This window comes from Chenopodium album, chromosome 21 (assembly GCF_948465745.1).
Source record: "Chenopodium album chromosome 21, dcCheAlbu1.1, whole genome shotgun sequence".
Classification (NCBI taxonomy): domain Eukaryota; kingdom Viridiplantae; phylum Streptophyta; class Magnoliopsida; order Caryophyllales; family Amaranthaceae; genus Chenopodium; species Chenopodium album.
Window position 1 is genome coordinate 400,104 of NC_137854.1, and position 17,131 is coordinate 417,234.

The following is a 17,131-nucleotide window of genomic DNA, read 5'->3' on the forward strand; positions in this document are numbered from 1 at the left end:
TTGACTCCCGGGGGATATTAGGGACCATGGTTAACATCTCGGAAATTTTTATTTACGCGCGAAAAAGGTCAAAAAATTACAAAATTGAAGGCTATATAATCCACGCTTTTTGAAGAAATTTTGAGATTTTGGGGCCCGGTGACGAAAAGTGGCAAAATTGAAGGCTATAATCTACCCCATTGTTCGAGTACAGGATGGGTTCAGATCATTGTCGGTTAAGGTCGGGTCCTCGGGTCGGGTCAGTTTTGACAGCTTTATGGTCTCAATACTTTTCGCCACTAGGCCTCGAAACCTCAAAAATTCCTTAAAAACTGTGGATTATATATTCTTCAATTTTGTTATTTTTGACCTTTTTTCGTCCGAAAATTATAATTGCGAGATGTTTACCATGGTCCCTAATACCCTCCGAGAGTTTAATTGGGTGGATGGAACCATCCAATTTTCCTTTAAATGGTCAATTTTCCCGTTTCGTACATGCCTCTTCTATTGGTTATAAGTAGGGATGGCAATCTAGTCCGGATCCGACCCTACTCCGCCCCGATCAGAGGTAAAATATCCGCTCCGAGTCCGATAAAAAAGTAATCCGAGTTCGACTCTGTTAAAATAATCCGTCTCCGAGTCGAAGGAGGGTCGGAGTCGGATCCTACAAAAATTCCGAGACAAAAATCCGACTCCGACTCCAATAGATAGTGGATTTTTTTGTGGGTCATGGTGGCATTGGGTGTGGGTTGTAAAGGCCCAAATAGCCCAACATCTCAAAGTATATTGAATAATGAAAAAAAAGCTCGGAGTCGGGTCGGATCGGAGTCGGAGGTCGGATATTGAAGTTGGAGTCGGATTTAACCTCCGACTTCCTGTCGGGTCAGAGTCGGATTTACCCGTTGCCATCCCTAGTTATAAGCTCTCACGGGGCCTTTACGTTGCCGGATAATGGTCATATATGGGTCCACACAATGTTATATAATCCCGGAATTTATCCCGCAGTGTTCCGTGAAATTCCAACACCAGCTCCCGACACCTCCTAAATCGCTCCGATTTCGTGTATTATACTGTTAAATAAGAGCGTGAGTAGTGTGGTTTAATTAGGGAGTAAAACCTTGATTATTTTACCTCAAAAAGTATTGTAATAATTAAAAAGAAATACAAACATTCAATAATAGATAATCTGTAAAAAATAATTTTAATTCAGCATTAATAATTTCAATTTTTTTTTTTTTTTTTAGGGATTCAACTAATAATTTCGGTTTATAAAAAATAAGTGGATGTAAATAGGATTAAGGAATAAGGATCACAGGAAATAAAAAAAAAAACCAAAAAATGAGTAATGTTGAGCAGGGCCGAAGTTTTGGGCTGATGGTATGCCAGCTTGCAAATTTGTAAGGCTGAATGACACAACTCAGATGAGTACTTAAAAACCCTACACATTCTTCCTCCAACCCCTTCATATCATCGTTTCTGATACAGTAAACTGAGAAATCGGAACAAGAATCGATCGAAAATGGGTTATTTTAGGGTTTGATTTCAATCATACTGTTTGGGTCCAATTTAGTCCAATTGGGCCTAGTCTTTAAATGATCCAATTAAAAGCCCAAGGTTAAGGTTCGACTCTCCAATTGTGCTAAAGTCAAGATCAGTCAACAAGGCAAGTTAATTGGGCCAAGGCCCAATTCTCCCATATATGCAAAGGTATAAAAGCCATCAATATCACATTTGTACATTCATTCACACAAAGCCTCAAGCAATCAATTCTCTTGCATAGCTTTCTCTCTCTACACATTGTACTGACTTTAGCATCGGAGGGGCCTTCCTCGGCAACACCCCCGAGGCTAGTTTACGTGTGTTTGCTGTGCAGGAAACCCTCGGCCCAACATCACTTGGACCGAGCCCAGTCTTCACCACTTCATAGGACCTTCGGCAAGGTCCCATTGTTTTTATCCGAAACAATTTGGCGCCGTCTGTGGGGAGGACTTTCAAAAAAAAATCTTTAAGCCAATTTCAATCGTTCTACCTCAATCTTAGTTCCAATGGCTAAGAATCGCAAGATCAAGAGCAACGGTGCTTCTCCTCCGAGAAAGCGCCGAAAATCACTAGGAGGGGGTCCCTTAGAACGCCCCACTCCTAGTCCATCTCCTCCTCGGGATAGGAGCCCCTCCGCGGGACCCGACTCTCATGGGGAGCCTAGGGAGAGATCCGAATTTCCTATAATCCAGTCCAATCATCCACCGAGTCCACCTCGGTCAAATGAAGACAACCGGTCCACTCAAAGGACCCAATCTCATGCCCGGAGTCAATCCCGGACCATTCACACCCATTCTCGCTCTCAGCCGAGGACACCCTTGACGGGGCCCAACTCGGAAGAGGTAGTGAGAGCTCTAGCGATCCTCATGGAAGCCATGAAGGCCCAAAATATGCCGCCTCCACGCGACCGAACCACTCCGCAAACCAGGAACCAGCGGAGGAACCTCGGCCAGGAGGGGGAGAAACCCTCCTCTTTCAAGGAGCTCGGCGAATGGGAGGAGGACACCTGGAGAACTGAGAGGGAGAGAAATAGGAACTCTCACTTCTTCAGGGAGCCTTCCACTCAGCTCACTACGAGTAGAGCCCATAAAAGCAGCAGTTCTGCCTCTCGGCCAGAAACTGTTCGCCGAAGCGTTCACGACCGTCTCGACGATAGGGAACGGAGCGTGCACAGCCGCCTCTCCTACCCTGTAGCCGAAGCCCAGACCTCCCAGCCAGGGACGAAAATCACTTCTACCTCTCTGAGAGGGCGGAGCGCGGTCCCTTCGGCTGGGAATAAGGGCAAGGTCGTGTTGCTGCCTTCCAGTTCTCCATTCGAGCAGTGGATACTGGAATCCCATGTGCCGACGGTTAAAATCCCGTCACACATTACTTATGATGGAACTTCGGATCCGAAGGACCATATTGCCTCATACGAGGCCCACATGCATCTCTGCCCCAGGTCTGAAGCGACTTGGTGCAAATATTTTCCAACCACTCTCAAGGGGGTCGCGCAAGCGTGGATCTCCAAGGGAGTGAAAGAAGGCTCAATCACTGGGTGGGACAACCTGTCCTCCAAATTTAAGAGCAAGTTTTCTACGGCAAATCGCCGGGAGAAGACTACTGCAGAGCTTATGGGTCTGCAGCAAGGGGAGGCTGAAAGCCTCCGAGACTATCTGACTCGCTTCAGCAACGAGTCGTCCGGCATTTCTCAGCTGGACCAAGGGCTGGCAGTTTTCGCCCTTCAGCACGGTCTCAGAACTGGACCGTTCTCCGACTTCATGGTCATGAATTCACCCAAGACCTTGGAGGAGGCACTGAATGCTTCGGATAAGTTCATCCGAGCTGAAGAGTGGAACAAAACAAAAACCCAACCTCAATCTGGGGGAGGGAAACAAAAACAAGCACCCTCGTCGGAAGGCCAAGGCCAGAAGGCAAAGGGAAAGGCGAAAGCCTCGGAACAATCTTCGGCCAACGAGTCGAAGAAGGAAAAATCTGCTCCTTTTGCGGGCAGATATGAATCCTACACTCCGCTCTCTCTTCCGCGCGCTAAGATTTACAGCGTGACGAGGGAGGAACAGAGTTACAGAAAGCCGAGACCACTCCCAGAGTGGTATCAGCGAAAGAATAAAAATTAGTGGTGTGAGTTCCATGAATCACCGGGACACAACACTGAAGAGTGTATCCAGCTGAAGGACCAAATCGAGGATATGGTCCGGAAGGGGTACTTGAAAAAATATATCGCGGACCACTGCGAGAAAAAAGAGGCTGAGAAGTCCGAAAGGGACTCTCGGCAAGAAATTGACTTCCCCCGAAAGAACAGCAAAACTGCGGAAGGAAAATTCCCCCCAATCCATGTTATTTCGGGAGGAGCATGCTCTCGGAGGGAGCACAAACGTCACCTCAGGGCTCTGACCCATCAGGTGAACCATGCTGACATTCAGCCGCCCCAGTCACTGGTGCCGAACATGACGTTCACAGCCGCTGACTGCTGGGGGGTGACGTACCTTCATGAGGACCCGCTGGTGATCATCGCCACGGTGGCCAACCACGACATCAACAAAGTTCTAATGGACGGTGGTAGCGGAGCAAATATTTTGTTCCGAAAGGCCTATAATCAAATCAAGCTGAAACCCAAGCACCTCACGCCGGTATCCTACCCAGTATCCGGATTCAATGGGGCTTCAACTTATCCTGATGGGAAGGTTCTGCTTCCTGTCACCATCGGCTGTGATGAAGCAGCTAGGAACGTCATGACTGAATTTTTGGTCATCGATGCGCCTTCAGTGTACAACGTGATTTTGGGGAGACCCATAATTCACGAGATCCAAGGGGTTGTCTCAACTTATCATCAGCTGATGATCTATGTTTCAGACGCCGGCTTTCCCGAAAGGATCCAGGGCAGCCAAAAGGAGGCCCGAAGGTGCAACTACTTCAAGCCATCCACTAGTCGCCCAGATGACGACGATGAGGATGAGGAGGAGAAAGAAAAAGAAAGGGAGTCGAGCACAAAAACGCCGAAAGGTCTAAGTGCTTCGGCCCAAGGTTCCGTGCCCAAAGAAAAAGGGCCAGAAAAAGAAAAGGCTAGCTCTTCATCTGAGCTGAAAGACTCAGAGAGCCAGCCGAAGAAGAAAAGGTCTGGGACGCCTGCTGATATAGACAGCAGGCCAGATTGTGAAGAGTCCAGCCCATCAACAATGGACTTGGACCAGCAGACTGAAACGGTCGAGTTGACCGAAGGAGATGCTGAGAAATGTGTAACAATCGGGATGGATCTTGATCCGAGCACCCGTTGTGAACTTATTCAACTCCTCCGGGACAACAGAGATGTGTTTGCTTTCTCGGCAGCTGATAAGCCTGGGATAAGTCCAGACCTCATCTCCCATAAGCTTAACGTCGACCCAACGTGTCGGCCAGTTAAGCAAAAGAAGCGGAATTACTCCGCAAATAAGAACCGAGATATCGTAGCCGAGGTCAAAAAATTGCTGGATGCAGGCTTCATCGAGCCTTGTCAGTATCCAGAATGGCTGGCAAATGTGGTGATGGTTCAGAATGTGCGTTGACTTCACGGACCTAAATAAGGCTTGTCCGAAGGATTTCTATCCCTTGCCGAGGATCGATCAGCTAGTCGACTCGACGAGTGGTCATGCCTTGCTTAGTTTCATGGATGCATTCTCGGGGTATCATCAGATCTTCATGCACCCCGACGACCGAGCAAAGACGGGATTCGTCACGAACGCCGGGGTGTACAATTACAAAATGATGCCCTTCGGATTGAAAAATGCGGGGGCAACTTATCAAAGGCTGGTGGATCAAGTTTTTGCCGATCAAAAAGGCCGAAACATGAAAGTTTATGTTGACGATTCAATCGTCAAAAGCAAAAAATCTGAAGACCATGTTAAGGACCTGGCTGAAACCTTCGCCACCTTAAGAAAACATCAAATGAAGCTGAATCCGAAGAAGTGTGTCTTCGGCGTGAAGTCAGGGAAATTCCTTGGGTTCATGGTCAGCAAGAGGGGGATTGATGCCAATCCCTCCAAAGTCAAAGCAGCGCTCGATCTTCCGGAGCCGAAAACAAAGAGGGACGTTCAGCGGCTCACCGGAAGAATGGCAGCCCTCTCGAGGTTCGTTTCTAGAGCTTCGGACAAGGGGTTACCTTTCTTCAAAGCCCTGAAACTCCCAAAAACAAAAGAGCTCGTTTGGGAAGAAGAGCAGAAAGAAGCCTTCAAGCAGCTTTGTATCTGGCTCAACTCCCAACACTGGCTAGCCCAGTAGAGGGAGAAACTTTGTATCTGTACGTGGCTGTCAGTCCAGCCACCATCAGTGTAGTGCTGCTGAGGGAAGAAAATAAAATTCAGCAATCGATCTACTTCGTCAGTCACACTCTGACGGACGCCGAGACTCGCTATCCTCTACTCGAGAAAGTTGCCTTTGCAGTAGTGGTAGCTGCTCGGAAGTTGAGGCCCTACTTTGATTGCCATCAGATAGTGGTCTTAACTGATCAGCCGCTAGATAAAGTTCTCGGCAAAGTCAAAAAATCTGGTAGGCTGGCCAAGTGGGCTTTCGAGCTCACCGAATTCAGCATCATATACCAGCCGAGATCAGCCATCAAGGCTCAAGCTCTAGCGGACTTCTTGGCCGAATGCTCGTACCAAGAGACGCTAGACAATGAAAACAAAATCTGGACCGTTTTTACGGATGGATCCTCCACCGTAAATGGTTCGGGGGCAGGGGTAGTGATAATCTCTCCCGAAGGCAAATCCTTTGAGTATGCACTCAAATTTTCTTTCAAGGCTTCGAACAACGAAGCTGAGTATGAGGCAGCAATCGCTGGCCTAGAATTGTGCATCTCTCTGGAAGCCGAGCATGTCTGTCTGAGGACAGACTCTCAGCTAGTTGCATATCAGATCGGTGGCAGCTACGAGGCCAAAGAGCCCTCCATGATAGCCTATCTTGCCAAGATCAGATCAGTTATTGCAAAGCTGAGAACTTTTGAAGTTCAGCTGATCTCAAGGGGTCAGAATGCTCAAGCCGACGCACTTTCCAAACTTGCCGGTTCAACTCTCATTGAGCTGAACAGATCTGTATATGTGGAAGTGCGCCGAGAAAGAAGTGTCGACGAAGCACCTGAAGTGTGCTGCGCTGACCCAGAACCCAGCTGGATGGACCCCATCCTAGCTTTCAAGCTTCGGGGAGAAATTCTCGAAAACAGAATTTTGGCCTCCAAACTGAAGAGAACTAGCTCAAGGTTCATCGTCTTCAGGGGAGAGCTTCCGAAAAAGTCCTTCTCAGCCCCATTGCTGAAATGCGTGGGTCCAACAGATGCAGATTACATCCTTCGGGAGATTCACCTCGGCATCTGTGGAAACCACATTGGGGGAAGGACCCTAGCCCACAAGGCATTGAGGGTCGGATATTACTGGCCCACCATGATCTCAGACGCTAAGGAGCTGGTCCGAAAATGCGAAAAATGTCAAAAATTCGCACCAGTCATCCATCAGCCAGCTAGAGACCTTCAGCCGATCCTTAATCCGCTTCCGTTTGCCCAATGAGGGCTGGATATTTTGGGACCCTTTCCAGATGCACCTTACCAAAAAAGATGGTTAATAGTCGGCATCGACTATTTCAGCAAATGGAATGAGGCTGAAGCAGCTTCAAATATTACAGAGCAAACTGTCAGGAAATTTATCTGGCAGAACATTATCACTCGCTTCGGTATTCCGAAGGTCTTTGTCTTCGATCATGGGAGGCAATTTGACAATTTACCGCTGAGGCGGTACACAGACCAGTTCGGCATCAAACTTGCATATTCAGCAGTATGTCATCCACAAAGTAATGGCCAAGCCGAAGCTGCAAATAAACAAATCCTCAATGCTTTGAAGAAAAGAGTTGAAGATCAAAAGTCCAAGTGGATAGAGGAACTTCCAGGAAACCTCTGGTCACTTCGGACAACTGAAAAAGAGGCAACGGGCTATTCACCTTTTGAGCTGGTGTATGGTGCCGAAGCCGTTCTTCCATTGGAAATCGGCTCTGAAAGTTTACGAGTGCACCACTTCTCGGCTGAGAATGAGCATCTTATGAAGGAATCCCTCGATTTCCTCGATGAAATAAGAGACTCAGCCCGAGACAGAATGACTGCTTATAAGCAGAGAATCAGCAAATTTTACAACCGAAGGGTCCATGCAAGACCTTTCAAAATTGGAGACCTTGTCCTTCGGAATGCTGCTGCAGTTCAGAAAGGCCGAATCCATGGGAAACTCTCAGCTTCATGGGAGGGACCCTATGAAATTCATGATTAGCTTCAGCCAGGTTCATACCGACTTCGTCAGTTAGATGGAACTGAGCTGAAAAATCATTGGAATGCTGATGTACTTAAGAAATATCATGTGTAAACCCTTCGAGGCAGAACAATCTTTGTAAGTACATTTTTAATTATTAATGAAAGGCCTCAGAGCCACCATTTCTATAAGTATTTGCAACTTTTTATTCTTTCAAGTTTTCTTTATTCTATCTACTCTTTAAGGGTTTTTATTCAGCCTCGTCCAAAACCTTCGCCTTCGGGTAACTGGGTTTCAGATTGCTGACAAACTCGTCTTTTTAAAGAACTCTGGTCTTTCAGCTGAAGTTAAACTTCAGTAAGACTTGTTCTCCAAATACATGAGTCCATGGACAAGTCTGGGATATTGCCTTAACTGAGCCTTGTAACCCAGAAAGCCATTATCTGAAACATTGCCTTCAATTGGCCTTGTGTTTCAGATATCCATTTTTAAAGATAGACAGAAACTCAAGGATAACAACAACTATTAGAAATTTTTTATTCAGCTTCGTCTGAAAGTTGAAGAAACCCAACTCAGTAATCCAAAGACTTGAGTCTTCAGATTACTGGGGGGGGGGCAAGAAGCACTATCAGTGCAAGTTTATCTTCAGCAGAATTCTTCAAGCTGAAAGTTTTGTACTTAGCAAATTTTTGCGAAATTTCTCAAGTTCAGAAACAGTAAAGCATTCAGAATGAAGAAAATAAGACAAAACAATTGAAGAAAATGCATCAGATTAATGAGAGAAATGCTCAGAAAACGAGCTACAAAGTTCAAATGTTCTAAGGACATAATAAAGTATCGGCAGCCGCCCACAAGCGGAAAATTACAGCTGCCGAGGTACATACAAAAACAGATAAAGCAGTTTGTACATCAAGGCAAGCTGAAGCAAAAAACAAGGCAAAAAATTCAGACGCGGCAAGTCTAAAGTTGAGCGCACGATGAACCGCAAGATTCTGAAGACGACTGCCCGAGTTCCTATGCTTCAGCCCGAGGATCAGACTAATCAGCATTACTGGGCCCCATTGTGGCCTCAGTCCCAGCAGCAGATGAAGCAGGCTTTGCACCCTGCTGAGCCTCCCTCTCCCTTTGTTCAGCCTCCATCTCCCTTCTTTCAGCTTCTTCTTCGGCTTCTTCAGCCTCGAGGATTTCAGCTTTAATTGGAGTTGGAAACTGCATATGAGGGTCTTCGGGATCCTGGATCCATTCAGCACATTTGGACCAGTCTAGCTTCGGCTCAGCATGTAGGCAGACTCTTCGGCACACTCTGACCCCGTTCTTGAAACCCATGTCGTATTCTTCCTGGGTGTAGATACAGACCTTGAGTAGGGCCTCAGCATCAGCCAACTTCTTCTGTGCCTCCTCCAAGTCCTTCTTGGATTTGTTCAGCTCGTCAGCAAGCTTGGAGGAGGAATCTCTCTGCTCGTTCAGCTCTTGCTGAACTTGGGAAGCTTCAGTCTTTACCTGGGTCAGTTCATCATTTTTGACCCTCAGCTGATCCTCAGACTCTTGGAGCTTAAATCTTTGAGCTTCAGCAGCAATAGTAGCTTCTGAGAGTTGGACGTTCTGAGCTTGGAGCATCTCTTCAGCAGCCATTCTACTGGCTTCAAGAGCTTCTAGCTTCTGTTGCACCTCAGCTTGTGCAGCGGCTCCTTCTCTGATTCTGCTCATAATGGCAGCCTTGAACTTGGAGATGTCCACTCCCATATGCTCCTGAAGGAATTTCTCCCCTTCTACCAGTGGGGGAAAAACCTCCTTCTCCATAGCAGCACAGAAGGTCTAAAGGGCTTCAGCAGCTTTTTTCTCGTATTCCTCACCCTTCTGCTGCTTTTCTTCAGCTGCTGCTTGCTTTAGCTTAGCAAGCTTCAGCTCCTCATCTGCCACCTTCTTCTCATACTCGACAGCATCAACCCTATCTTGTAGGGAATCTATCAGCTCTACAGTGAGAGTCTGATTGTGCACAAACTGGAAACAGAGGCACAAATCAGTAAAAAAAAAAAAACTAAACTGAAGAGCTGAATTGAAAAAGAGATAAAGGCAAGGAGGTTTACCTGCATCATCAGCAGTTGATTAGACCTTGTTGGGTCTGGAACTGATCTGCTGGATTCACCCATCCCAGCAGTGGCCTTCAGCGACCAAATCCTCGCCCTATCTACTTCGGTCAGGCCAGCAAAATCGCCAAAGTAGGCTGCATCACCTTCTCGGTTCTGGCCCCATATGAGATCCCAGATGTGATCTGGAATTGGAATGCGGGGGGCCGAGAAACCCATTTCTCCAGACTGCAGCGTCTGGAATGAAGGAAAGGAAGATGAGGGAGCTTCCTGAGCCTTGGATGGCTCAGCGTCTTCTGGAACTTCTTCCTCCTTCTTCTCAGCAGAGTCAATGATTATGACCTCTGCTTCTTCTTCAGGGGTGAGGACGAAGGCCTCAACCTCTCTCGCAATATCAGCTGTGAAACCCTTAGCATCGGGCTTCACAGCATCTTCAGCATTGTGCTCAGCAGCACTCTCTTGGACTTCCTCCTCTTGGACCCCTCCCTTGGGATCGGGAGTTTTCTGATCCACCTCCATCTCAGGAGGTGGTGAAGGGGTCTTTGGCGGAGACTGGGGTGGTGGCTGGGGAATCCTCGGCGATCCACCGCCTTCCTCAGGTTCCCTGATGTTGATGCCGACGGGCCCCGGCCTCGTCTGAAAATCGTAAGGGCCGATGATGGCCATCCTTCGTCTTCTTTTGAGAAGAGGCTGCTCGTCCATATCAGATTCTTCAGATTCCTCTGGTATTTGGTCTTCGGGACGAACAGGGGCTTTCCCTTCTCTCTGTCTCTTGCTCTCTTCAGACTGAAAAAGACAGAGGGGCAGGAAGAGTGTGAGTAATAAAAAAAAAACGGAAAATCTAAGTCTAAAACTCACCGAGGTCTTCAGAAAAGCCTCGTCTTCTTCCTCAGCGGCCCTAGCTGCTGCTGCTGCTGCTTCTTCAGCTGCTTTGGAGGAGCCTTCTCCTCCTTCACAAGCTTCGATGGCCCGTGCAACCTCTTCGGCTGTACGAGCAGCTTCGAGTTCCTCGTCCAACAGCTGGCATCAGGGATCTCTCTTCTTCCACCAAGGTTTCTGCCGCTGATTGAGGGCAGAAGCTTCAATTTGGAAATGAGCCGAGTCCAGATGAACGTCTCTATCCTTCTGCTTAGTGATGGAGGGGGCCCGAGTCAGTATGGTCCTCCCTTGGTCAACGCCGAGACGCTCGTAGTCTATTCTGGCAGTGACCTCGTTAAACTCTGAACGTAGAAAATGGGCAAAAGTCAGTTCAGCAGCATCAAAATGCTGGATAAGTTATAAATGCAAAAGCAAAAAATAAAAAGAAAAGGTTTCGGCCCCAGCCGAAATAGCTTACCATCTTTAAACTTTCGGCTGAGGCCGACAGCAGCAAGCATATGCTCCTTGAAAACATAATGGTTGTCTGGGAGCCAGGTTGCTGGAATTGTTTTCAATCGGCCGATCCCCCCTGGGTTATCCAGTTTCCCAAAAATGCTGGCCTGATGGAGATTGAGGTCTCCTTTGCCATCGTTTTCTAAAGGACCCAAGCTGAGCATCTCTGGGTCAGGGTTGGAGAGGTATCGGGGGGCGCTGAAGACATAAGGGTGGTCGGGATCTATGGGTGCCCTAACCCAGATCCATTGGCCTCTCCAGTCTTTATCTGAAGAATCATTCGGCCACATTGTCAGGTACTGGGGTCGGGACTCAATCCGATACCACCCAGGACCATGATGTCCATGCCCACTTTGAGTATTCGGCACTAGCTGATGGACTTTCTTGAAGCAGTGCAGATTTGGGGTATATCTGAAAAACTTACAGACCCACAAGTAAGTCATCACCCTTCGGATGCTGATAGGAGTTAGCTGGCACAGGGGACCCTGTAGTGGATTAGCAAGTCTCGGACGAATACGTCCAAAAGAAACCTCAACCCGTACTGAAGCTGTCTTGTGTACACCACCACATACCCCGGGGTGGACGATGGATTCTATCGGATGCTAGGGGCATTCTACACCAATACCCATCGGCTTCCATGATGCCGTAGTGCAGCTCAATCTGCTCGGCAAACCGATATACATCAGCATGTTCTACCCACCATGAGTAGGGGCAGTTCTTTATCATAGCTGAGGCTACCTCAGCATCCTCCCCCTCTGTGAATCCAGGGAGGATATCCCAAAGGTTGGCGGGGACTTCTTCGTCCTGCCCAGAAACACTTGGCTCCTCCGATCCCTCAGGAGGCGCCGATGAAATTGGGGTCACCCTGATTCCTTCAGCAGGGTCAGGTCCTACTCTTTGTCCATTCCAAGTCCCAGTCCTGTTCCTAGGATCGGGAAAATGCCTTGCCCTTCTTGGAGCACGGGCCCTACCTCTAACTCCTCTCACCATGATTGAGTTCGAAGAAAAAGTCGAAAAAAGGGGGAAAGAGTTCGAATTCGAAGAAAAATAAACCAAAATCGAAGGAAATTACCTTAATCTGAAGCGGAATTTGCCGATCTGCAAGTTGGTAGTGACGAATTTCGATTTCTAAGCTTAATGCTCGGGGAATTTGCGAAGTTTTGATGCGGGTTCTTGGGTTTTCTCGAGAGCTTTGGGTTCGTGTTTGTGAAGAAGTGAGGAGAGATAGTGCGCTTCTTTGATTTTATTTCCAGAAATGGGAATTCCAGGAGTCCGCGCTTTAATTTCTCTTAAATACCTCACTAAGTAACCGTTAAACACACGTCCCCATGATTAACCACCCATTATCCGTCCAACTTCCACAAATTATCCATCCAGCCGCCGTTATTTCATTAATTGCGGTTTAAATTCAAATTTTTGGATTAATTAAATCATTTACTTCCCTCCTTTTTCTGATTAATTAAAACCGACCCGTCATCTTTCCAAATCGGGTCTGGGGGGCAAGTTGTTTGGGTCCAAATTAGTCCAATTGGGCCTAGTCGTTAAATGATCCAATTAAAAGCCCAAGGTCAAGGTTCGACTCTCCAATTGTGCTAAAGTCAAGATCAATCAACAAGGCAAGTTAATTGGGCCAAGGCCCAATTCTCCCATATATGCAAAGGTATAAAAGCCATCAATATCACATTTGTACATTCATTCACACAAAGCCTCAAGCAATTAATTCTCTTGCATAGCTTTCTCTCTCTACACATTGTACTGACTTCAGCATTGGAGGGGCCTTCCTCGACAACACCCCCGAGGCTAGTTTACGTGTGTTTGCTGTGCAGGAAACCCTCGGCCCAGCATCACTTGGACCGAGCCCAGTCTTCACCACTTCATAGGACGTTCGGCAAGGTCCCATTGTTTTTATCCGAAACACATACTATCTCCGTTAATTCATCTGTTTTTCTGCAGCAATTATTTCAATCAATTCATCAACCTATTTTAATCTATTATAAATTTTGAATGTGTAACAGTTTCATCAGTATCAAGTTGTGGGAAGAGGCTTGCCCACTGAATCCGATGAGCATCCCAAGATCTATCGCATGAAGCTCTGGGCTACCAATGAAGTTCGAGCCAAGTCCAAATTTTGGTACCTTTTTCTAACTTTGATTTCATTGTAATTTCAATTGAGAAAAACCCTTTGATTTTGGGGTCTTTTTGCAGGTATTTTCTGAGGAAATTGAAGAAGGTGAAGAAAAGCAATGGTCAGATTCTTGCTATTAACGAGGTATGTTAATCTTATGCTTTACTCTTTCTATGTCCTAGTAATTACTTTTATGACTTTTGATTCTATTATTACCTGGTAAACAAATTGCTTTGTGTATGTTCATGTTGTGAAATAATCCTAAAGGCCATCTTGAATTTGTTATTTCAATTATGACATCATTTTTGTTAGGTTGTTGTAAAGTGATTTCTTGTTTGGCTATCATCTTGTGTAATAGGGAGCTTGATTTCTCATTATGATCCTAGGTTACTTCTCCTACATCTTGGTAGTTATAGAGTACGCGAACCCATCGTAAGTCGAAGTGTAATTTTGAAAACTTTGATCTATGCACACTATTAAAAATGATTCATTGTCGCTGCTGAAATGGTATGTTTATTTGTCAAAATTTATACGAAGTATTACAATGGAGTATGTAGTAATTCCCATTTAGAATGAACAAAGGGGGGTTAAGAGTGCTAGTTAGAGTGAGAGGGGCCTTTAATTCAAGTTTAATTATTGTAGAAGTTGCCTATTATGTTCTATTTTGCTTTCCATTAATCTCCGTAATTGGGCAGAATTGAAATAGTGATTTACACTTTGCTTGGATAGGAGGAAATGGATGGAAAAGAAGAGAAGAGAAATGGAGGGAGACAAACTCACTTGTTTGGGTGAAGGATTGGGGGAAGGGGAAGGAGAGGGAGGGATCCATTTTCCCTCTCTCGTTAATAATCATAATCTCTCCAAAGTTGGAGAGATTTGGAGGGAAAATTAAGCTCACCTCCCCCTCCCTTTCTTTTTCCTTCCTTTCCTCCATTTCCCCTCCCCTCCCCTCCCCTTCCTTTCCTTCCTTCTTTGCTATCCAAACAAAGCGTTAATCTATGTTTGTTAGAAAAAGAAAGAGATTAGTGATAATCTAAACAGGGGAATGAGAGTCAGGGCAACGCTAGTCACACTACTGTTTTAAAGGTTATAGTAGTGGAAGACTGGAAGTAGCCTTGGACTTGGCTAGAGTATGCTCTTTTTTTTCCCTTCTGCTTGTGATTGCAATGTAAAGAAAGAGATTGTTGTAGTGAATAGAAATAGATGAGAGATAGTGATAAGCCTCCCCTCACATCAAAACTCCTGTGTCTTCATAACTATTGTTTTCCTGACACTATTTTTTTTTTACTTTGGCACAAAATTTCTGATCTCACAACATATAGAGAACAAAATTTTGAGTTTTTGTCCATCGTAATGGTGTTGCCTTATTGTTAGAGATTGGATTTATTATTTATTGCTCGATATTGATCTGCCCACAGATCTATGAAAAGAATCCTACTGTTATCAAGAACTATGGAATATGGTTGCGATACCAGAGTAGAACTGGCTACCACAACATGTACAAGGAATTCCGTGATACCACTTTGAATGGTGCTGTTGAGCAAATGTACACCGAGATGGCTTCTCGCCACAGAGTCAGGGCCCCATGCATCCAGATTATCAAGACAGCAACTGTTCCTGATGAACTTTGTAAGAGGGAGAACACCAAACAGTTCCACAGCAAGGATATCAAATTTCCACTGGTGTACAAGAAGGTTAGACCACCAAACAGGAAGCTCAAGACAACGTACAAAGCATCAAGGCCTAATCTGTTCATGTAAGGTGTAACTTTTGTTGGTATTGTGATTTAGAGCTCGAAATTTTTTCTTGAGAACAAATTGAGCTGTTACAATTTACTAGTCTAATGAGTTACAGATATCAATTTGAGGTACACTGTGTATTTGCTTATGGACAGATCCTATTATGAAAATCGTTTATCCAAAATTTGTTTTTTCTTAGCTTCTTGTTTGATTCATATTGACTTCTTGAGAATTAAGGCACCTTTTTCCAGCTCTTGATTGAGCTGACTTGATGGTTTACTCTGCTATTACGGCACCCTTATAGTCTTCTACCTTTATAGCAGAGCAAACCATTTAAGTCATACTGAGTAAGGACTTTAAAGTTTACAGCACCATGGTAAAAGCTTCCAATATTATCACTAGTGGTTAGCTTAACTCATAATGTTACTCGTAGTATGGAGTACAGAATAATCAGGCATGACAAAAGCTTCCTTTTTTTATCAGAAGCCTGTGGCTGAAGCCTAAGCTTCCTCTCTTTTTTTTTTTTTTTTTTTTGTTTTTATTTAACTTCAGTTTGGCTTTCAAATTGTCTTAACATATATTTTCATTGTACGAGTATAAGCTATTTATATGTATTAAATTTTATTGCGAAATTAAAGATATAAATATTCAAAAATATGTCTATGTATGTATGATAATATACTTCATTATTTATGAGATGGAGGGTGTACATTATTCACCAGTAAGATAAGTATGCAACATATATAAAAATAAGAAAACCTGGAAGTTGCATGTAAATGGAATTGCATTTGACTAATCCGCCATATTCCCATACAATATTACTCCGTAGTATAATACCATTCTTCTTTTGGAAAAAAAAAAGGAAGTCCCAAAATTTAAAATTCCTCTGTCTATATTAATTTTTATGCCAAAATCAGTACTCCAAACTTCCAAAGGGCTCAGGAAGATTATAGGAACGTTGGTTTGATCTCCACTCTCCACATGACAGGTGGCAGCATCTTAACTCACTGACTCACACCCTCTCTCACTCCCATACACAAACACACTAACTCACTAACGCTTAAATTAGCGCTTCACACCATAATAATGGGTTCATTCAAGAAAACCTTCCATATTATTATGTAAAATTCAAAGAAAGTACTAAAAATGGTGATGACCAGAGGAAATAAACGAAAGTTTGAACAGCAAGAAGCAGCAACAGCAGCGGCTGCTGATGATCAACAACCCACTTTATGCATCACACTTCCTGGTTTCTCTTCAAACCCCTCTTCCTCCTACACCCAGGTTCTTCATTTTTCTCTTTCTTTCTTTATTTGGAATATTACATAATTTGTCTTCGTAAAGTTGCCATTTTTGTTACTTCATCATGCTGCCTGTAGTATTTATTTTATGTTTAAGAAGAAAAAAAACTGTGATTTTTTTTTTTTTTTTTTTTTATCAGGTCTTTTGTGTTCTGTTGCTGAATTTCTAGGTTTTGTAAACCCATTTTTGAAACTTTACTCTTTCCTTTGTTTTTCTGGAAAGATTTGAGGGTTTCTGAACGTCTGCAAACACTAATCAAGGTCCAATATGGCCCAAGGTTGTAATAAAACATTAATTTAAATAATGAATTAACAAGACCATTACTTTCTAATCATAATTAGTTGGCTTGAATTTTACTTAGAGATGTACACATTGACTGTGAGTCTGTGACTGTGTTGTTAGAATGGCCCAAGGTTGTATCTTAGGGTGAATGCAAAGATGCTAGCCATACATGTGCTGTTCTGCCTAGCCATTTTCCCCTTCACCCTTTTCCAACTTGATCCCCCTTCTTATTCTGATCTTATACTGTAAGCATGCCTTGCAAGTGTCTATTTGCTCCTTGGATGAGAACTTCTGTATCACTGTTTGAGTCAAGTGTCATATTGATTGCAAATTCAGCACACTAGCCATTCAAGGATCGCTAAGAGGATTGAAATGTGTGAGAAGCTTGCTGACGTCGTGTTAAAGGTGTCTGCTTCACAAAGTCAAGCCATTACACCTTCTGAATTGACT

The 17,131-nt window shown here is 44.8% G+C and overlaps 1 protein-coding gene across 1 annotated transcript; it reads left to right on the forward strand.

Annotated features, from left to right (window-relative positions):
* The first annotated feature begins 1,444 nt into the window (after positions 1–1,444).
* LOC145601280 (large ribosomal subunit protein eL20) lies at positions 1,445–15,295 on the forward strand. The gene is made up of 4 exons (XM_081657268.1): positions 1,445–1,513; positions 13,249–13,364; positions 13,439–13,502; positions 14,777–15,295. Exons 1-4 carry the CDS (start codon positions 1,499–1,501, stop codon positions 15,116–15,118), a joined length of 537 nt encoding a protein of 178 aa, XP_081513394.1. The 5' UTR covers positions 1,445–1,498; the 3' UTR covers positions 15,119–15,295.
* Positions 15,296–17,131: the final 1,836 nt, after the last annotated feature.